General features: G+C 44.0%; 1 protein-coding gene across 1 annotated transcript; it reads right to left on the reverse strand.

Annotated features, from left to right (window-relative positions):
* Window positions 1-3,770: 3,770 nt before the first annotated feature.
* EIF5 (eukaryotic translation initiation factor 5) lies at window positions 3,771-11,572 on the reverse strand. Its single transcript, XM_082058270.1, has 12 exons — window positions 11,455-11,572; window positions 11,092-11,284; window positions 8,796-9,075; window positions 8,469-8,550; window positions 8,082-8,254; window positions 7,638-7,749; window positions 6,811-6,950; window positions 6,137-6,295; window positions 5,778-5,939; window positions 5,334-5,498; window positions 4,920-5,054; window positions 3,771-4,171 (listed from the first exon to the last, which is right to left on the reverse strand). Exons 3-12 carry the CDS (start codon window positions 8,865-8,867, stop codon window positions 4,079-4,081), a joined length of 1,293 nt encoding a protein of 430 aa, XP_081914396.1. The 5' UTR covers window positions 8,868-9,075; window positions 11,092-11,284; window positions 11,455-11,572; the 3' UTR covers window positions 3,771-4,078.
* Window positions 11,573-21,791: the final 10,219 nt, after the last annotated feature.

Below are 21,791 nucleotides of genomic sequence, written 5' to 3' on the forward strand. Positions count from 1 at the left end.
GAGGAGCCAATCCTCAGCAACAGCCCTTTGAGGCTCTTTTGGAGTGATTATCTTGAGAAGAAAATGGCTGCCACAGTTTAGAAGACTAATTGAGGGGTCAGCTACTTTTGTTCCATCTCTCCTTGCCATTTCCGTTCACTGGTTTCATTGGGAGCCCAGGGTTGCTGTGATCTTTATTACTACCATGTAGCAGCCCTCAAATGAAAGAACAGCTTCATTACAGACTACTACATTAGCTATTTTTCAGTGATACCTCTTCTTTTCAAACATCAAGCTTCAGAACTTGCACAACTGGAATACTCCCGTGTACTAGGCATTATCTATTAGAGCTATAAATCAATGCTTTTAACTCCGCGGCACACCTGGCCAGCATCAAATCAACCAAGCTGTTTGACATGGGTGGAGATTGGGATCTTTCAGCGAGCATCTCAACCCAAAGAACAAGAAGATCTTAAGAGGGAGGAGTGACAGCCTTGTGGCAATGCCTCACACAAGTGACCCCACGGAGCTGACTGCAACCTATTTAACAAGCTGACCTCTTCGGGAGCATTGCATTCTGGCTACACCAGCTGGGGCAGCCACTACCACAGCAAGGGAAAATAAAAAGCATTCAGCACATGACTATGGCTGCTGCAATCCCTTCAAATCACTTTATCTTGAGTCATGGCTTCACTACAAGCCTGACCTGTATGCTCTCAGGAATGAAGAGCACCCTTTTGCATAATACATGGCTAACATATCCAACTAAGCAAAGTCCTGGCTTCTAACAACAATTTTTATGCTCTCATTGAATGAAGTAACATCAGACAATTTTACTTTTCATATGCACAACAATCAGGATTTCAAATCTTGATTGAAGCCACTGAGCTCTTTTCACCTGCTCATGATGCTGCCCCAAGCAAAGCTGCCAGGCTCTGGAAGCCCCTGATGAATGCTGCTGAGCTGCAGCCAAGATCCCCATCGCAGGCTCCTGGAGGGAGATAAAGGTTGGAAAAGCTAACAGACCTGCCGCTAGACCTCCCACTGGCAAACCACTGTGTCCGTGCTCAGGTTTTTAAACAGCAAGACTCTACAGTATGAAGTGAGGGAAATCACCCAACACTCACTGTTTCCTTTCCAGGTGCCAGGAGCCTCTGAAGCTTGGAGCAGATTATATCTCAACACCGAGTTGCCTTTTGAAGATGTACTTGTTAATCAGATAGTAGCAGCAATAAATTCAAAGACTCAGGAAACTTCTAAGTCAGACTCCTTCCTTCCCGAAAGAAATGCTGACAAAATACTCATTTTTATTAGCTGGTGGAATTCTCAATTAACAACATGAGATGGAAACAGCAGTAACTGTGTGAAAATAGGGTAAGAAGCATAACTCAGTGCCAGGAATTTCATAGTTAGTGGTGGTCTCAGTGCTTCTAAAAGCCTCTCTCATGTCTGAATATCAGGGTACCACTTTATAATACACTTAATCTGATCCACCTGTGTGCTACTACAGGCAAGAACACCTCCATTCCCTGCCAGCTCCCACCATGTTCACCCCAAATCTACCATCATATAGCTTTGGTAGGGCATCACCAGTTCACTGATCTTATGGAAAACACTTTCTTTTTTGTGTGTGTGTGTGCACACGATTTCCTTCTTTCCCTACTAGAGGGTACGGGTCTGTCTTGCTAGTCACTAGGTTTTGGGGTAGAAAACTATAGATTATTCCCTTTGGTAGCAGCTTGCAATTGCAAAAGTCCGCTCTAGAAGTAAACTAACAACATCCCAAATTAAACCTTACTGTGTTACGGCCAGTAATAGCCAACACCAAAAAACACATACTTCAGACAGAAACCTCCTGGTCACATTCTAGAGATGGTATCAACCTGGATCTGCAAAGCTGCATCTGCAGACCATCAGTGTGGATCAACCTGTCAGTTTGGTGAACTGAGCTGACCTGTGCTAAGAGTTGGGCTTAAAGAATGAGAAGATAGCACTGCCCACGCTGCCAAGAACTCCCTTGTGCGGTTAGTTAAGGGGACACAGCATTTCTCAACATCGCAGCTGTGACATACTCCCAGGAAAGAGCAAGGCCTCTCGGTATCCCCCACCCAGATAACTCACCTAATGTACAAGCACCCACCTCCCACAACAACATGTAACTACCAGGGAGGCACAACTTGAGGAAGAGAAATCTTACACCCCCATCACGAGCGTAACCGGGTGAGACTAGTGAATGATTTAATTTTCTGGCTTTGCTAACACAAGCAAGCAAGAGACCCAGAGCTGAAACCTTGCCCCTAACCAGTTTTTAACCCTTCCCTCTGTCAGCACCCCGAATTTCCAGTCTTTTGCTTCAAAAACATCCCACAGATTCTAGTCTCTCAGTTTTCTACAGTAATACAAAGCAAACATCATCAGTTCTGTAATAGCTACAGTTTCCAGGTAGAATTTTTTTTCAGAAGATCTCAACCTTTCAGTCTCTGCTTCCAGCCTACAATGGTGTGCTCAGACCTGTTAGACCAGGAGGAGGTATCTTTCACAGAGGTTACATCGAGATTAATAATCCAGCTTCCTAGTTCCCAACAGCATAACAGTTGAGTTACTTTTGAAATACAAACACAGTTTAAACAAAGAAGAACAAATTTACTTTTAGAGAAAAATAGGCCAGAACTAAACTTGTATTTCACATTTTTGCACTGCTGCAATAAACACTCAACTGAAATAACACTTTCAAATGCTTCACAGCTTCACCCCATCCTCTCAACAGTTTGCCACATCTGCTAGTGCCAAGTGACAACTTGATGCCGGGGCTGCCTGCAACACAGTGAGTTTGCAAACCTACACCTCAGTTTTAGAGAGGAAAAACCCACAGGTTAAGTCACCACTATTATAAGCAAACAAAATCTTCCCTTTCACTTAAGTTCTGCTAAAACAATTTGACTACAAAAAGCAGCTCATTGTGCACTGGAGCAATGTCTCAACTTTTGAGTCTCACAACAATGAAATAAAACTATTGTTACTTTATTGGCACTTCTGGTTTTCCAGAGCAAGTGGCTGTGAAGGGCCAAAAAAAAAAAAAAAAAACCACCCTCTTTAAAGCTCTCCCACTGACCCACACTCCTAAACCCAAACGTGTCACTCACCATGTCCCATCAACTTCCTGATTTAGATGGACTAGGCTTTAGTTTGCACCCTTGTTTCTAAACAAGTCAGGTACCTCAGTGCTGGCATCAAGGATCTACAAAACTCACTTCCAGAGCTACATAGGTCAGCTTCACGGGCTCACATGCTCAAGCAAACAGATCCTGCTGTCTTCCCTCTCACCCCAGGTCAGAGTGGGGCAGGACGCCCATCTCCCCTGCCACAGTGACACTGCACAGCAGCGTGCAGCCACAACCCCTGTGCAGTGGCAGTGCCTACTGCAGAGATAGCACTTCCACCAATGCTAGTCACAGCACCAAAACCTGAACTTGACCTGTTGAAAACCTCAGAAAAACACCAAACACAACCTAAACAAAGACAACTGATATAGTAAACACCTGTAGATTGATCTACAGTTGCCTTTCAGGAGCTAGCGCTTGTACATTTTAGATTACCCAGCATCTGTTTCTTGCCCATGTTTCGAGTCTCCACTGTCACAAGAGCCTTTAAGCTATTTTGTCTTATTTAAGGGATTGTTGTAATTATTTCAAACATCACAGATCAGCTTTTGTCCTTTTGTCTCAGAATGTGCATGTTTCACCGAGTAAATACTTACTCAGAAAAGAAATAAGGGAGTTGAAAGTCACAAATGAAGGTTGACCAAAACCAAATCCTTTATTTCCACAACTGTATAAATGTGCTCCAAGTATGTGTCCAACACAAGTTAGAAAAACGAAACAGAACATGCCAGTTGCAAACTAGATCAGTTCACCGATGTGCTGACTCCTTGGTAATAGGCTTAGTTACACAAGATCAGTCACAGTAAAAAGATACATGTTAAGAGTACAAAGAGTAGCAGGATGTTAAGCCATTTCAGCTTGTGCACATACAAGTCACACTTCTGGCAGAAAATGCAGAGAAGTTTGCATTATTATGCTGGAAGCTACGTTGCATCACTTTAAATGGCATCAATATCGATATCATCATCTTTATTGTTTGCAGGCTTCACAGTTTCAACTTTAGGTACACTGGCAGTTGTAGAATACACCACCTGCAGAGACAAGACATGAGCTTTTAATACAGCAGCTACTGCCATCATTAAGCACCAGAATAATTTTAAGATCAGGAGTTGCAACACCCACCCACTCAAACAGCCCTCCTGTCTATTGCCATGCACTGCTTAACATGCTGCTCCATGTTCTGAAATGCACTGCAGAGCGCCTTCCAGCACAGGAATTCCTGTTGTATAGGAAACCTGAGTTCAGCTGTGCTGAAACTACAACTACACCTCAACAAGTGTCTTTAAGAAGGCAGGGGTCTATAAGAAGCAGGATTTCAGATCCAAGAACAGGAGTGGGTACTACTGGGAGGAAAACAAACAAAAAACCCACATGCAAAAGAAGTCCTGGCCACAGTCAGCTGGAATGTAGGCTAACACATTTTACCTAGGCCTAAAGCAGGAGGAAAACACTTTTTTCCTTTCATCACCTTTTCTAAGACACACCAACTCTTCTAAAACATTAGGCTTCACACACGATACATTGTTATCAATCTTCCACTATCAACTACTACTGCAGAAGAGACTGTACCGTTTCACAATTATAGTCTTTGACTTATTAAGATGCACCATTACTGTTAGAAGTGATCTCAGGTAGAAGTGACAACACTAATGAGCTGTTCCTCCAGCTGCCAACACATACAGCAACACATGAAGTAAGCTGTTTTATAGTGCACCAAGACCTAAGCATGCAGGAACAGCATAACTTCAGAGTTGTTTATATTAAGCGAGCTTTTCCTACCTCTATGTTTTCATCTTCATCTTCTTCTTCATTACCGGAAGATTCTTCTTCAGCTTCCTTCAGCCATTTAATAAATGGTTCTGCTTTGACACGGATTTCTTTGGCAAGCTCCTTTGAAACGTATTTCTTTGAGGCCTGAAAGACAGAAGTGCACAGGCTCTGCTTGAGCACTGAGGGAGTTTGTATCAGATCATAACCAGGTACAGCAAGACCCTAACTCAGGACTCTAACCTCACCCACCCCACTACCTTCAGACCATTTTTAAAAGGGAGGTTTCACCCAGACAGTAACTTATCTCAAGTGAGTTTTTAATAAAGACAGCTATACAAGCTATTACACAGAACAGAGAAACCAGATGCAATATGCTACATACAGGTACTTAGCTGATATAGTATGTGAAATACTACCCCTTACCTTTTCTGCCCAGCCAAGGATGACTTCTTCTTCTAGAAGATCTGCATCATACATTTCCTTCAAAATATGTGGTATTTTAGAAATAAGCTGAGACTGATGCATGGCTACCACACACTCAAAGCCATGGAGAAGGTACCTCTGAGCTTTTTTGTTGTTGTGGCAGAACTAGAATTGTGATAAAAACAAAGCAATTAAATTAGCTTTTTTTCCTCTCCACGAAGAGCTGCTGCTTCTGCTCTTAACTCAGTGAGACAGCAAGATTTACTACAGCTCATACTACCCCTTCCCAGCAGTTTTGCCTAGCTAAGGAGGCGTTTAAAACCAAAAAACTACAAAAAGTCTTCTTCCCCACAGTACAAGGCAACCCAGGCCTGAGTCAAGCACTTCCTAGAAAAAGCCAACCCAACAGCTGTTACACTGGGTACCAAAGAAGAGACTGCTTACACGAAGGAAGTGACGCCTGTATTTCCTTATCTGTTCACGAATCTTTTCATCGAAAAGGACTTCAGTGAGAACTAGTGGGCCCATGGCCTTCACATCCAGTCTCTCTGCTTCTGCTACAATGTCTTTGTCAGAAGTATCAATGACACCTTCTTCCTTCTTTTTCTACAAGACAGGAACAGAGAAACATTTTAAAGCTACTGAGGTCTGCATCAGTACTCTATTGCCACCACTTGCCTTCCCACCACCAGTGGAACAAGTGCTCTGGTAGAAGCCTAAGCAGCTTGCTCTTAGCCTCCTTACTAACACTTTATACGACTGCAGTAGAGCAGCTACCAAGCAAACAATCAGAGAATATTCACCTTCACAAAATCAAACAGTATGTTGACTCTCTCCTCCACTGTTCTTTCCAGGTCTTCACTAAGTGTGAGGTTCTTCGCATGGTCACTGATTTCATCCATTCTACGTCTCTGGGCTTCTTCTGTTGTGTCTTCACCCCAGTCATCATCATCCTCCTCCTCCTAAAAAACAAAACCAAACCAAAAGATTCATACAATGTTACTACAAGCTTAGTAATAAACAAATGTTTTTCTGAATAGAGAGCATTTATTTATAAATAAGTATTTTGATTTTTCCCCTAAATAAAGGGTTACACTAAGATCTGGAAATCAAAGGTGATTGAGAATGGGCAGATGTAGCAAAGAGTAATGGAAGATAGACACAAGTTTGTAACTACCTGTAGTAGTACTTTAAGTGCAGTTTTACCACTATCTAGTACACTCATACAATATACCTTTTCAGGGACCTAGACAGATAAGGATATGCAGCTTTCACTTCGCAAAGAGAACAAGCTCTGTTACTGAAGAGTTAACAAGTACTGTTACTGAAGAGTACTCTCACTATGGAGGAGACACAGGGATAACTCCTATTCCAGCAGTGATGTTCTGGATACAGTAAAAACTTTTGGTGCAATGCTGACTAGCAGAGAATACCACAAGACACCACATCTCATCTCCCCAGTTTCCCTTCTACTTACCACAACCTGTGGAGGAGAAATCTCCTCTGGTGGTGGAGGTGGAAGTGTCTCATTGCTGGACACAGAACCATTCTCTTTGTCCTTGCCTTTTCTGTTCTTCTTCTCCTTTTCCTTCTTTCCTGTACCAGTGTCACTGGTTTCTGCAAGTGGATTTTAATATTTTATTCTATAAACTAGAGAAAACTAAAGCGTCCCTGTACTACTGCACCTCTGCCAAATGCATTTGGATGCTTTTGTTAGCAGCAGTTACATGTAGTGCCCATCCCCTGATACATTCAGGGCAGATGTAGGTTTGCTGGGGAAACCCCTGGTTCCAGTGAAAGTTTAATTTCTTAAGTCATAAGGTTGTCCAAGTCTATATAACAAGTGACCTCACAAAGCAGAGACCCCTGGAATAGGTTAGACTTTTCTATTCTAGCAAGCTTAAATTGCAGTAGGCAACTAGATGCTTACTACAGAGTGTTGCTTGCACAGAACAAGTACACTACAGTTAGCATTTACTATACTGCTTTTACTTCCGACCCTTCTACTTCATGCTCACTTTAACGCAAAACTGCCATGAGCTACTGCTGATTAGCTCTCCTCCTAGTAGGTTTTGTCCTGTATAGGCCAATCCAACTGTTCACAAATATGGGATATGAAACAATGAAGTAAGAGACTGCCCACATTGAAACTATCCACAGATCTACTTCATTCTGACCTACAAACTTACTCTGGGCCTACGCTGGAGTTTTGTTTTCTGTTGTGTGTAGTTTTTTTTTTTAAAAAAAAACACAACTTCCTGAAGAAGTTCCCTTTACCCCCACCAAATAAGGCAACACACTTACCAGGTGGGTTTTTGAGAATGAACGTGCAGAGTTTATGGTTTGTGTCAAGCATGCCTCGATAGCCACAGGCTTTGCAAGAGTTACCTATAGTTTGTTTCTTAGGATTGACATGCTGTAAAGAAAAAACAACTTCCTGTTAACATATCACTTACAGAACAATCATGCATTACAAGCCTAAACCTGATGTTTAGGTTACCACCACCACATTATTAAGTCAGATGTTTAAATACTTTATATCATCATCAACAGATCAAGTTTAGAAGTAGCAATTTAGCTCTGAAGGTTTTACCTGTTTTGAGTCTACAACCTTCCCGAAGTGGATATGTGTACTGGATTTTCTCTTCACAGATATTCCAAGTCAGCTATTAGGTTCACACCACTTCCGTAAACAACTAATCAAGTGTTTCCATAGTGTTACCACTAATACAAACAGAGAGCACTCACCAGATCAGTTTCAGGATTCTCACACTCAGGACAGAGAACAAATTTTTTAATGAATCCATCCAACATGTCTTGCAGCTTATTCGCCTCATGAGATCCATTGACAATGTAACGGTCATTCTTAACATCAAACTGGGTCTGTGCTCCCAGCTCACAACCAAAAAATTTGGTAGGATCTGTAAAGAAAGCACAATAATCACCACTGCCCTCATACCTTCAATGTGATTTTTAGTAGCAAGTAAATGTTATTGCTTTCTGTTTGTCATTTCATTCTCAGATAATTACACTTCTTACAAATCTTGAAAGAATGGTATTCATAATTTGTTACTTAGCACTACCACTTCAGACGCAAAAGCATTACAAAATGCTGTGTCACTCCAGACTACTTACACGTTGGAGGCCGATTAAGCGCCTTTGCAACGTCAACCATGTTGACTATAACCGTCTTTATTCCATTTCCTTTGCCCTCCACCTAAAGAAAAAAGTGTTTTAAGATTAAGTGACTGCAACAGCCAAATCCAGTGTGCATTCCCCATTTTACTACATCAAAGTTCTGCTTTAAAGTGTGTCTTTTAAGAAGAACTAATATGCAGAAAGGAGCAGACACATGCCTTGCCCCCGACTAAACATTATCACTAGCCTCAGCCTCCTCTTCCTCCTCTATCAACAGATCAAGTGGTATGAAACACTACCTACTTACTACTAATAGTAAGTTACCTTGGCAATCAGACGGGGCATTTTGTAGCGATAGAACTGATCTGAAACACTGCGGTTGACGTTGACAGACATTTTGCCTTATTAGTAGCTTTATCAATAAGATGAAGAGATCTTTGATTGCAGTTTTTTGGTATCTTCTGTCTGGAGAAGACGGGATGACATAAACGACTGCAAGAGTTCTCGGTCTCTGACATGAAAAAATTTTCGCCACTGAGGCTGTAAGGTTCTTGCTTGTACGCTATGTTTCCCCAATACAGGTACCAGTGGCTGCGCAACAGCTCTGCAAGTGTTAATAAACAGAAAAGAGATGAAGTTTATCTTATTGTGCACCAATCAGATCTTACAACAGAAGCCATGGCTTTCTTCAATTTGTGGAACTGAAAACAGCCTTGAACTGTACTGCTAAGTAACATCCTCAACTACACCATAGCTTTCCACCCTCTTCTTTCTTAGCACCCCAAAACCACAGCACAGTTTATGACTATTCGCTGTACAATTAACTCCTAAAGAAATGCTGCAATCAGTAAGGAAAGGAAAGAAACACTGCTTGATTTATTATGGAGACCAATGGCTCTTGCACTGAGAGGGTCATGTGACACATTTCAGGCTGCAGGGCAGAGGAAATCAGGAGAAAGATCTGGAAACCTGTTTCAAATTCCACATCATAGCATGAACCTATCACATAAACTGTCAGAATACTGAGAAACCTCAGTAAGATAAAGCAGCAGTAATCTGTAGCCCAATCTAGTTTTTACATGGATTACCAATTTTTGGATTGTAATGGAAAAGAATTGAAAACTAGGTAATTCTTCCTCTCACTTATGGATTCTCTTAGCAGCTTCGGTTGAGTTTTGACTTAATGATAAACCTGATAAAGTCTGACATAAGTTGCTTCACTATAGAAAGCCTAACAATGCAGAGATACAGAGCAGTGCAGCAGCTTTTCCAGTGTTGTTTGGTTTTGTTTGGTTTTTCTTTCTTATGGGAAGAAAGGAGGAAGGGGGAAGAGAATGAATCCTGTTATTAAAGTTGCCTTAAGCAGTATTTACATATTTAAATTAACGTGTCTCTATAATCAGATCTAAGAGTACTTAAGCCACAACCGGTTGACTACACAGGCAATCTTGACTACAGCATGGCTATTCTGACACGTCATCACGTTTTTACCATTAATAACACAAGCGTTGACACATTAAAATAGCCTTCTTAGTATTTATGCGTAACAGTACATAGATTGATTCCACACAGCCTGAGTCCCTCTGGTCAGGCTTAAATATATATATTTTTTTTTTCTTACACAAAAAGCAGGCAGATTTTTCAGTGCCTTGTGTTCTACACTAGCCCAGATGCAGTTTTGCCCTTCCTCAGCAAGAAGTGCAGCATGGACGCTGTTTCAAGCACGAGGCTTCCTTCCCCAACGTGTCTAAAAAGAGCCACAGCGTGACCTGACCACATGCTTGCAGCAGCACTGAGGAAGCAGGTATCTCAAGGCAGAACATGCTGTTTCTCCTCCTTCCAGACTACAGCTTTTGTCTGCTATAGACTAAAGCTCCCTCTCCTGGTCCCTAGGACACCTCATCCCAAGCACCACCCTCCCCCCCCAACCCATACGCCATGCACGGAGGAAAAAGCGGGCAGGCACATCGACTCCCCGCTTCAAAGCGCCCTTTCCCCGCCCCGCTCAGCCCTGTGATGAGTCATAAATGCAGCAACGAAGCACTGAGTCAGCCCTGGAAGAGATGGAGGGGAGTCACCTCCAGCCACGCATGCGCTTTCCAAACGCGGGGGGGTTCACGCTCCGCAGCCACCCCTCCTTCCCTCCCCCCCGCCCCGGCTGACCCTCGAAGAGCAGCAGCCGCCCCCCTCCCCCCCGCCCCATTGGTAACTGCGCCACAGCCCCCCCGTCGCGCGCCCCCTCCCCGTCCCCGCCGCGCGCGGAGGCGCGGCCCCTGCCGCCGCCATCTTGTCTCGTCGCATGGCGGTGGTGGGGGAATTAAGAAAAAAAAAACAAAAAAACCAAAAAAAAACAAAAATACAGCAAACGGCTACAATTAAAACATTGGAGCTTTTTTTTTCCTGTCTGTTTGTTCTTTCGCCCCCACCCCAGTTCTCTTCCCCCTGCCAACAAGGTCCCAGACGCTTCGTTACACAAAACCTCCCCCGACTACCCACCGCTCACCCACAGCCCGACGCCACAGCCTGAGGCGCCCGCCCGCTCCCCACACCTTCCCAGCACCCAAACCCTCCTCTCAAACCCACCCACCCTCACCCGCCCTAGCCCGGCACTAATACTCACCGTTTTCGTCCAATAAAGACATAAACCCAACGCTGCTCGCCCCGGGCTGCGACGAAGCCGAGTGTGCGAGGAGAACAGGGCCGTGGGGGCGCTTATATCCGGGCGGAGAGGGAGGCGGAGGCGGACGCCGCAGCCTCCGGGTCCCGGCGTCCTGGGGCAGGCGGTATCAGCAGGGACAGCAGTGCCGGACAATCTGCGGGCAAGACACAATCAGGGGCATCGTTAGTGGCGACACCTGTGAGGAGAGGGAAGAGGAGGAGGGGGGAGAAAAGGGAATGGGGGAGGGAGAGCCGGCGGCCGGCGCGCAGCTCAGGCAGAATGGGCCGGTTGATGGGACCCCGGCAATGGCTGCCCCGTACTCACCTCTAGAATGTTCTCGCTCTGACTGAACAACGCCAAAGCTGGGATCAATCAGCCAGCGGCGTGCCCCGCCCCCCCAGCTCCACCATTGGTTCGCCTCTCGCCTTGGGACGGATCTATTGGCTGAGACTTCGCCGTCCCCCCCACCCACTGGCGGCGACCGCTATCAATCAAGACACCCTTGGCTTCGCTTCCCTCCCTCTCTGCCCTCCCCCCGCCAGTGCCCCAGAGGACATCGCGTCTACATCGCCGAGTCTCGCGAGAGCGCGCGGGATGGGCCGGGGGGTGCGGGAGCTGAGTCAGTGCGGCCGGGTCTGGGGCGGGGGGGGCAGCGGCTGGGCCTGGGGGTTTCGCGCTTCCCCCGGCCTGCCCTTCCTTCCCGCTGGGTGTGCTGAGAGACTTCCCAGCTTCTCACCCCACCTCTGCGCTCTGCGGCGGGGAGGGGCCGCTCGGCGTCTCCTCAGGGCTGTCCTCCCGCCCCGGCCCCCGCGGCCTAGGTAGGGCCCTTGGCGTGTAGGCCGGGCCTGCGCAGGCCGGCTGTGCCGGGCGCTTGGGGAAAGGCCCGTGTTCCCTTCTCTGCCCGCGCTTTCACCCCCGCCGGCGGCGCGGAGCAGGCCACGGGAGGCCAGGGGCCGAGGGAGGCGTGTGGAGGAGGATGCAATGCTGTAGGAATGAAAATTTGGGTGGGTTGCGACTCAGGCCGGCAGTGACTGAATGCTTGACATTACAGCAGCTATATTACAAATAATTTAAAGCAATTAAGTTGCTGAATAAGTTGTGTTTTTCCTGTACACCCTGCTTTCAGAGTGCAGGAAAGAGCCTTTTATTTAACTTCAGTGTCATAAAGACTAAGCTTCGTGGGCTGTCTTACAAGGGATGATAAAACCATGGAGTGTTTATTCTTAATGTAAAATGTTGCCAGCCCTCTTTAGCTGAATTAGGACCCTGGATGAAATACATCTTTGAATTTACATTCACTTAAAAAGCAGAAACATCTGTCATTCCTTCTCTGTGAACTGTTCTTTCCATCTTTTTCCATCTTCACTTTCCAGTATCACAGAAATTGCAATATTGGACATTTTAGAATGCAAATAAAAGTTTAAGTGGCAAAGAGCTGCTTTATTTATCAATTGAATGATGGACCAGCTCTTTTAGCCCTATAAATACTCACCAGCAAAAAATACTCAGTTCCTGTCACTGTGCGTTACTGAATAATGTTGTAAAGCTTCTTGATGGCTGTGTGGGTGCATAGAGGAAAAGAGGGGATGAAGGTAAAACTAGTAGTGACATTAAATAATGTCGTATACTCTAAATCTGTTCCTGCCTGAAGTTAGTTTTGAAATGTAGGTTTCCCGGCTGACTTTGGTAACAATGAGGTCAAAGGAAACACCCCTTCTGCTGAGCCTTCGAGTACGTGTTGAACATTGTTGGTGTGATACGCGAAAGAACTGCATTAAAATATGAAGGTGACTGATAAATGAGGTTTTCTTAGAAATAATAAAAGATGGGCTGTTGTTATGAGCACTTCCAGTGACACACAATAATAAAAGTCTTGTTCCCTCAGCTGGAGCTACCAGAGATAAATGTGCACATCTTGGCGCTTTCTAAAAAAACCCTCCTATGTGATGGCTGCTGCCGTAGTTACAAGTCTCTTCAGCCTATGGAATAGCAAGTCTTTGTAGCCAGGTCACCATCCTTGTAAAACATCATGTGTGTCTTGGACTTCGCTATCTGCATTTGAAAAAGTTAAAAGTTCTTCAGGGTATGCTGAATGTATTGTTGATAATTACACAGCAACGCTTTTTAAAACATGAGAGAGAGGGCTAGGACAAAATAAGGAAGCATCTCCAAAATATGTGAAGCTTGACAGTTACCGTGAGGGGAAAAAAATATATACAAATGTGGGAGGGAGGCAAGAAAAGCACAGCAGGAACTCCTTTGCTGTGAAAATATGCAGCATGTATAACTTGCTAAATGCCTTCTGTCTGTGGCTTTAGTTCCATTTATTAACCTATGAGGTTAATAAATTACAAATGTTAAAGCACACTCCTGCCAACACCACTTTATTGAGCAGCAAAAGGGAAGTGAGACCCTGGATTTGGCGCTCTTTGACATAATGAGTAACTCTGAATAGTTATGATTAGTAGCATAAAGGAGGATTTTTAAAATATAGTATGTAAATTGACATAATTAAGTTAAAGAGTTACATTTTAATGATACAAAATGGACTAGAATTGTGGACTGTTGTCTTCTTGCTAGTTGTTGATTTTTTTTCTTACCAGAACAATACATTAATATTAAATGTTGGATCCCAAGTATATATTCTCTCCTCCCACTTTAAAATGTCATGGTTTTACGAATCCTGAAGTTCACAGTTCACATTGCTTAGCTGACCTTCAAAATGCATGCCACTTGTGTGCTTTGCATTTCATTGGTAGAAACTAAGCAGGTTTTATATATATTATTGTAGTGAAGACATTTTAAGTGGCCTCAGTAAGTGAGGGTTTGGAAGTGGTTTCATGTCTGAGAATAGGAGGTTTTCTGCAGTGGACCTCAGGGTGCATTTCCTTATCACAGGAATGCTTTATTATCAGTTCAGCCTTGAACAATTCAAGTTTGTTCTAAGTGGTCTTAGTTTTTTCTTAAAAATAACAGAGTAAATGTCAGCAGCAGCAAAATAAAAATTCTATTGAAAATCCCAATATGTCTATATTTAAAATGTAAATCTTCAAAAATGGGTGTTGTAATCACGTGTGTTTATATTCTCTGATAGACAACTTTGTGTCCTGTCAACGGTTTATTCTTCGGCAAGTTTGTTGTCTATCAGTGATGTGGTTGGCTATAAACATAACATAACCCTGTTTCAATACCCACTTGGTAACCTTGGCCTTGAGGAATGTTTTTTCTCTGCTGTAAGCTGAACATGTTATCTCCCAGTGACTTGTTCAGAGCTGTTATTTTGTCCAGGAACCCTTAGCTGCTGAGTAAGTGATTCCTGTTTTCATTACTTTGACTGTAGTTTCAGTAATTTCAGAAGATGGAGGGCCAAGATTACGTATACTTATACTGAACCCTGAAAAGCAATGGCCTTTCTTCTTCGTGTCTTGGCAAAATATAGACAAAGTTTAATTATTTACACTTCATGCTTCAATATGCAACCTTTGGTGAAGCATGAGTCCAAAATCCATTGGGATTGACACTGGACACTGATCGGTAGCAAGGGCAGAGGTTAATTCTGGTTTTACTGTTCAGGAGCTCCACGTGAATTGCTGTCCAGCAGCTCGCTGTTCATCTTGGGGAGACTCCCTTTGTCAAATGCCTTCCTTTACATGCTCTGTAACGTTGCCATTCTGTCAGTTATTATTAGGAGTTCAGGAATTAGTAAACAGAGAAAAAAAGGAGAGCAAGACTATGATGCAACAAGAACAGTCTGGCCAGTAGGACTAGGGAAGCGATTGTCCCCTTGTACTTGGCGCTGGTGAGATCGCACCTCAAATACTGTGTTTCAGTTTTGGGCCCCTCGCTATAGGAAAGACATTGAGGTGCTGGAGAGAGTTCAGAGAGAGTGATAAGGCTGGTGAGGGGCCTGGAGCACAAGTCTGATGAGGAGGCTGAGGGAACTGGGGCTGCTTAGCCTGGAGAAAAGGAGGCTGAGGGGAGACCTTGTCACTGTTTACAGCTACCTGACAGGAGGTTGTAGCATGGAGGGTGTTGCTCTCTTATTCTGCATAGGACGAGAGGAAATAGCCTCACGTTGTGGCAGGAAAGGTTCAGATTGGATATTAGGAACATTTATTCACAGAAGGGGTTGTGAAGCACTGGAACAGGCTGCCTGGGGAAGTGGTGGAGGCACCATCCCTGGAGGTGTTTAAAAGATGTAGAGATGAGGGACATGGTTTAGTGCTAGATTTAGGTTATGGTTGGACTTGATGATCTTAAGGGTCTCTTCCAACCAAAATGATTCTATGATTCTATGTTAGATACACGTATAGCCATTATTTATGGTAATTATTTTTGTTGCTTCGATTACTATGTAGAAATGCTAAAATCTCCCAGTGAGTGTTTAGGTCTGAGTGCCGTGAAAGGGCTCAGTGTTCAGCATCAGGAGGCTCTGCCTCAAATCTGTGTTATCGTTCCAGTAGACACAGTGAGGCTCCCTCCTGCCCTCATTCTTCCTCTCTCAGTGTGTGCTGTCTAGATAGGGGAGACACCTCATCAGGGAGAAGCAACCAGCTTTCTCTGCAGAATATGAACCACTGTTTAAGAGCTGTAAATGCTGAGGGAAAAGGATGCCTGTTCTATATCCCAGGGTTTCCTATTGGGATGCACTGTAGGGGATGGGTAGAGGTTGGCTGGGTAGGGGACCGGTGCTTAGGGGATGCTACTCAGTACCAGACCCACACACAGGGTCACCTGCTGAGGCAGCACTGCCTTCCTGGACCAACACCACATCCAGCATCACGTACATCACCATCTCGTGTTAAACAGAGTAGGGGATGGCTTCCTAGAGCACCAGCAAATCTAACAGGCCTGTTGTCACTTTGGCTTCCATGAATAAGGCTAAGGTGGGCAGAGAGTATTTTGGCTCTGTCTGGATGTATGTTTGCTGGAATACCCTTTCCAAAATAATAGCGGTAATATATCTTTTCTTAGACCAACTGGTATGTCTGGAAGAACTAGCAAGCTTCCTGACAGCTGAGTAATACCCGTCTATGTGGGCTGAGAGAAGGGCTGAAGGCTGTCAAGAGCATCGCTGAATTTTAAGTGGTGTGTATCTCCAGCAATGCATTAGAAAATTGTTTGGGCTATCAGGCTGCATGCACTCAGTGGACATTTGAGTCGTCTCACTGTGTTTGCTAGGATAACATGGATTTTCATAATGGTATTTATTTTTTTAACAGGAACAGGTTGATTTGCTTTGCGTGTTGTTTTCTGTGTTGGTGATTTTTCAATAGTGTACCTTTACCTTTGACACTGCACTTGGCTGGTTCTTTGTAGGAGGAGTCTGTTGGGAATTTTACAGACAGTAGTTATTTGGATGAAAGGACAAAATAAAACATCCTTTTGAGCAAATAAGTCCAGGCTGTCTGTGTTTGAAGAGGCAAATAAACAAAGGCAAAGTCACAGAAATAAATGAAAAGTGCAGATGGGGTGTAATTTCAACCAGGAGGTGAATTCAGCACAGTGCAGTTTGGAAGTTTATGAAGAAGGGATGCTTCTGGGTTGGTGTTGCCTCTCAGGAAGGCAGTGACGACCTGGTTCAGGGACAGCACGGTGACCATGCTCGGGTCGCTCAGCCCATCAGCACGCAGACACCAATGTGGTGGACGGCAGAAGGGGCATGGCTCCCCTGCACGATCTTTTAAAAGGAAAAAACCCATGGGAACAGAAGACCCTGACAACAGATTGGAGAGCTGTCTTTTCTCCGTGTGTCTCAGCAGCAGATGAAAATGTTGGTGATAGGAATCAGACAAGCCATGTTTCCTCAGTTTGCCCAGGTAGCAGCTTTGGCTGTGGGCCTAACTGGCAACCATTAGCATTATCCAGCATTTGCCTGCTTGTGGTTGGCAAATCTGCCTGCTACATTTATATGGTTGCTGAAAGGAGTGGATGTGGAAGATAAGCAGTTCCTGGGGAATTCAGCTTCCAGCTGAGGACGTGCTGTCAAAGCTGCCTGCCTGTTCATTATGCCCATTAGCAACCGCTGCATTTACATTTCCCTGCTGCTTGCCATAGCCAGGCTTCAGACATCAAAATCTGTCTGCTTGGGCGTTAAGTTAAATCTCTTTTCCGGTATCTTTTTAGCTATTTACACTTTCATTTCCATTTCATTAAAGAAACAGTTCACGTCCTCTGCAGCTGTCATACCCTTTGCCAACACTTCCGCATATAAATCCTTTGTCATCCTTTTCCTTTGGCCCCTGATGGTATGGCAACCAGTGCTGTGATTATCAGTATCAATTTCCCAGCAGATGTTAACTCTAAGTAGTAAAAAAGAGTAATGAGTGCTTAGAGTTACCTATTGGCTTTCTACTTTTCCTAAGAGGGAGGTGTGGTATCCCCTGCTTTTGAGACCCTCCCTTCAGAACCTCCTCCCAGGCTGGGGAGACCTTGGAGATCTTAAGTGCTCTCCAGGCCCTTCTCCTGTGGACAGAAACGTGTCTAGGGGTCTGCACTGCTGGTTACAGCACGCTTTACTCTTCTGTTCTGCTCATTTGAGCATGGAGGAGTTTCTTTGCTTTAGAATAATATGAGAGAATTACTGGGAGAGCTGGGGTTTGGAGGCAGTACTGGGGTCCAGCTAGGGATCACATTTGTGCTTCTGCTGGCAGATCTATGAGAGGAGGAGGTGTCCCTGATGCTTGTGCTGAAAGCAAAGGAAAAGTCTGTTTTGAAGGCAAAGGAAAACCTTCATATTCTCCAGAACTAGACCTTTGAAGGTGCTGCTTGGCTGGGAGGACAGAGTTGTGTATTTGGAAACAGACATATAGCAGAAAAAGTTTTGTCTGCAAAGTCTGATTTTATATCCTTTACAGAGTTGCCTCTTTTGCAACATTGAAGGCATTTTGCAAGGCAGTACAGGTTTTGTAGTGGATTATGTTGAATTTGTAGATTGTAAATCAGAATTTGCTGCTTGTTTGGTATGTTTTGCCTTTAGCTCGAGTACAGCTGGTGCAGACTGCTTAATAAAAATACAGGGATTACCTTTTGTAATGAAGCAAATAATACATGACTGCAACGCAGTGCCAAAGTCTTTGAATGCTCTGTTGGTTTGCAGCTCAAATATTTATAGTACTAAAGTAAATTATTTGCCAAACTGAGGAAAAAAAAAAAAAAAGGTGGTACTTAAAATAAGAGAGGCAGAAACTTTGTTCTGTGGTTCGTGCATGCCAAGTGCTCTGTATGCTTAAGCTATTACATAGACTAGTAGCAATATTAAAATAGCTGGTAACACACGTGATTTTCAAGAGTGGTGTAGTGAATCAGGTCTGTTTTTGGCCTATGGGGATTCTGTGATGGCTACTAAAAGCTGACTTGAAGCACTAATAATGTCTCAGTCTACCCATCTACCCATGTACCTGAATGTCAGTGTATTTGGAATTATCCAGGGGATTCAGGAACAGGTAGATGGGGCTGAAGAGACAGATGGGTGCATACACACATACAGATAAACACAGCACAATCACATAAATCTTGCTTGTTTCAGAAACAAGGCTAAAATACCCTTGAACATGAATCCAGGTCAAACATGGTGTTGACTATAAAATCTAGCATGATTCGATTGACCTAATGTAGACTTTTTTTTTTGGGAACAACCCAGGAGATGCACTGAAGGCAGAACTTACTTCCAAGGATATTAGTGCCCTGAACTGTTTTCAGAATCAGTTTTTGAAAGGTCTTAAGACACGCAGTTGGGTCAATGAATGCTCAAATGCGTAATGGAGGCTGAATTTTGCCTTGAAGGTCAAGGATGTTATTTTAAGGCTATTTACGAAACAAATATTGTCTGCATTGGTTGTTTTTTAGCTTTTTACTTGAGATAGATAGGTTTAGGAAACAAGCTTTCCTAGAACAGGCTTCACATAGTTGAAGTGATCTGAAATAAATGCTAATAACATGATTTGTGGCTACCACACTCATCTAGGAAACTAGAGTTCCAACAGCTGGATTAGATTATGTGGTAGCTGTGAACATTTTGGCACTGTAACTCTTTCAGCCCTTGATTTTAGGATTCTAAAATGATTGTGTGCGTGTAAGCAAGATCACTGGTGTAAAGTATTATTCAGCCCCTGGGAGTCTAATTTATCCTTATTTCACTAGTGTCCTTATTGCTTTTTTTTTTTTTTTTTTTAAGTTCAGCCTTATTTGCACAAGTAATTTTAAGCACAGTAGCATTTTTGCTTCAGTGCCTGATGTAGTCATCTGAATAAGCTGTAGCTTGCGGTTGTACAGTTCTCTGAGGATTTTGTATCTAGTCCGTCTTCTCCACACTAAAGAACACAAAGCAGGACTTCTTAAAGTTGCTTACAACCACTCCACCCTGTAAAAGATGAGATACTCAAGAAGAATATACCGGCTGCTTTCAGTGTTGTTTTGCTGCACCTCACCCACAGTTTGTAATTATTCTCATGAATGATTTACTGTTCCCTTTCTATCATGTTACTTTTTCATTGTTGTCTCTTGCAGGCAAAAAGCTTTTAAAGGGTTCTTCGGGGTTTAATGTGTTGTTTGTCCTAGATATTGGGCATGACTTATTCAGAAATGTGTAATAAATACGCAGCTCCTCTCCTTTCTGATTGTTTGCACAGTCAACAGATTAATGGATGGCTAGGTGACGGATTAGTTCTCCATTCTAGATTAAGTAAGGGAGGGTGTGTGGGTGCAGGTGGGATCTCAAAGGTCATACGTAAATGCTTGTGAGCTCATTCAGTCCATGGCGATGCACCATTTTATACCAGTGGATAATATCCCAGTTTAACTCAAGTTTAATTCTGGGATGTCTTTCCTGGCAGCAACTTCGTGCACTTATCCCTGATTATGTCATATAGATGTAATACTTCTGTCTTCAAAGATGTATGCTTATAAATGGTTATTTTTAGTTTGTAGACTTCCAGTTCTTTTGACTAGTAGCACCTACTGTGGCTGAAGAAGACCCTTATTTTTTCTGCTCGCTTTTTCTCCTGGTGCACTGAGACAAGGGGTTTTGATAGTTTAGTCTATCTGTTGCGAGGATAACTCTCTGTGCAAGTCTGTGTGCTCTGGAGAATGTTTACTTGCACACAATTGATAAAACTTTTTTTTTGCGTTTTATAGGTAAGAAATTATGAATCTCAGTGCTGCTGCTGCACCCACAGAGACTTGCATGGAACAGCTGAGTCACACAGATGAAGCTTGAAATATCTCCCCTTGCAGATGTGAGGGAGTCCCATCGCTTCCTCTGCAGAGAGTCCTGGGCTGGTGCGTTCTGCGCCCTGCAAAACGTTTGGGTAGGCAGGAGGGAGAGTGACTTGGCCCCTGCACCTTATCCGGCAGCGTGCCAGCTCTGGAGGCATATGCTGTGACGTGTGTGGGCAGATTGCTCACAGCTTACTCCATTCCTGGAGCAGCAGGGAAGCGGGCAAAGTACGGTGGGCTGCCAAGTCACAGTCTGCTCGCTAGATTGCTCGAGAGTCAGCACAAACCTCCTTATCCCCTGCTATGGAGTAAAGTGCTCAGTAATATCTCATCCTAGCAAAGGTCTTAAAGAGGCAGTTCTCCAGCTAACTTCAGGTTGTGGCAGGTTTGCCTGACTTTTTGCCTGTTTACTCCAGGTCTGCAAACAGTGCTGTGTTTGCCACAGCAATTCCAACCTGCGTATTTCTGCTGAGAGATCTTTGGAAGATGTGATTAGTTTTGGGGAGGTTTGTCTCCCTATATCTGTGGACTCTGCACAGGGCTATTGCACAAGAGGCTGTGCAATATTTTCTTCCAAAAATCCTGCTAATGAGAACAAGTGAATCAAAGAAGAGTTATTAGTCACGGGTTTCCCATAGCTGTTTCTTTCAAGGAGCACTGACTAATGGCTGCTTCTCAACAAATACAAATATCAGATAAAATGAAGTGAAATTCTTAAGCCTTTACTGACCAGCTAAGCTTCAGCCATTTGCTCTGACCACTTTTGAGAGCTTGGCATGCATCACTTGCATAGGAGAGCTGTGCCGTAGCTGTGAAAAGCCCTGTATATCTTAACTCTTGTCCCATGTCTTATGTCTTCCACATTTCCCATTTACATTAACTGTGTTTAAACCTTTGTAGCGGGTCTGTCAATTGTGCACAGTCCATGCTAAGGCATCAAGGACAGACAGGATTCTGTTTTTAAATCCTTTTTTGAAAATCTCTTCATAATATGTCCCTGGAAGAAGCTCCTGGTTTGTTTATTTTGATTTGTCCTTTGGCTGTGGCTGGACACCCGGTCATGGGTCAAAATCTCACTGGCCGTGTACCAGCACAGAGCAATTTGCAGCTCCATGTAAGTGACTTCAGTTCATTTTGGCCACATCTCCCCGGCATTTTCCAGAGCCAGTCATCTGCGCTTCAGCTGATCTGAACTCTGGCTCGCCTGGCTGAGCCTGCCAAGAAAAGCATTAGCTAAGCAGAAACAGCTTGTAGCTGAGGGCAAAGGTGAGCATGCATTAAGTATCCACATCTTGACACAGAAAGGATGCAGCTACAATCAAAACAAGGGAAAGGGGACTGGGCAGACAGACAGCCGCCTGAGGTGACCCAGGAGAGCGTGCCACACTGCTTGCTGAGAAAGGCTTCTTTGTCTCCCTGCACTATGCCTGCCTGTTTTGACTGAG

Source organism: Streptopelia decaocto (genome assembly GCF_964273445.1).
Source record: "Streptopelia decaocto genome assembly, chromosome: 7".
Taxonomy (NCBI): Eukaryota; Metazoa; Chordata; class Aves; order Columbiformes; family Columbidae; genus Streptopelia; species Streptopelia decaocto.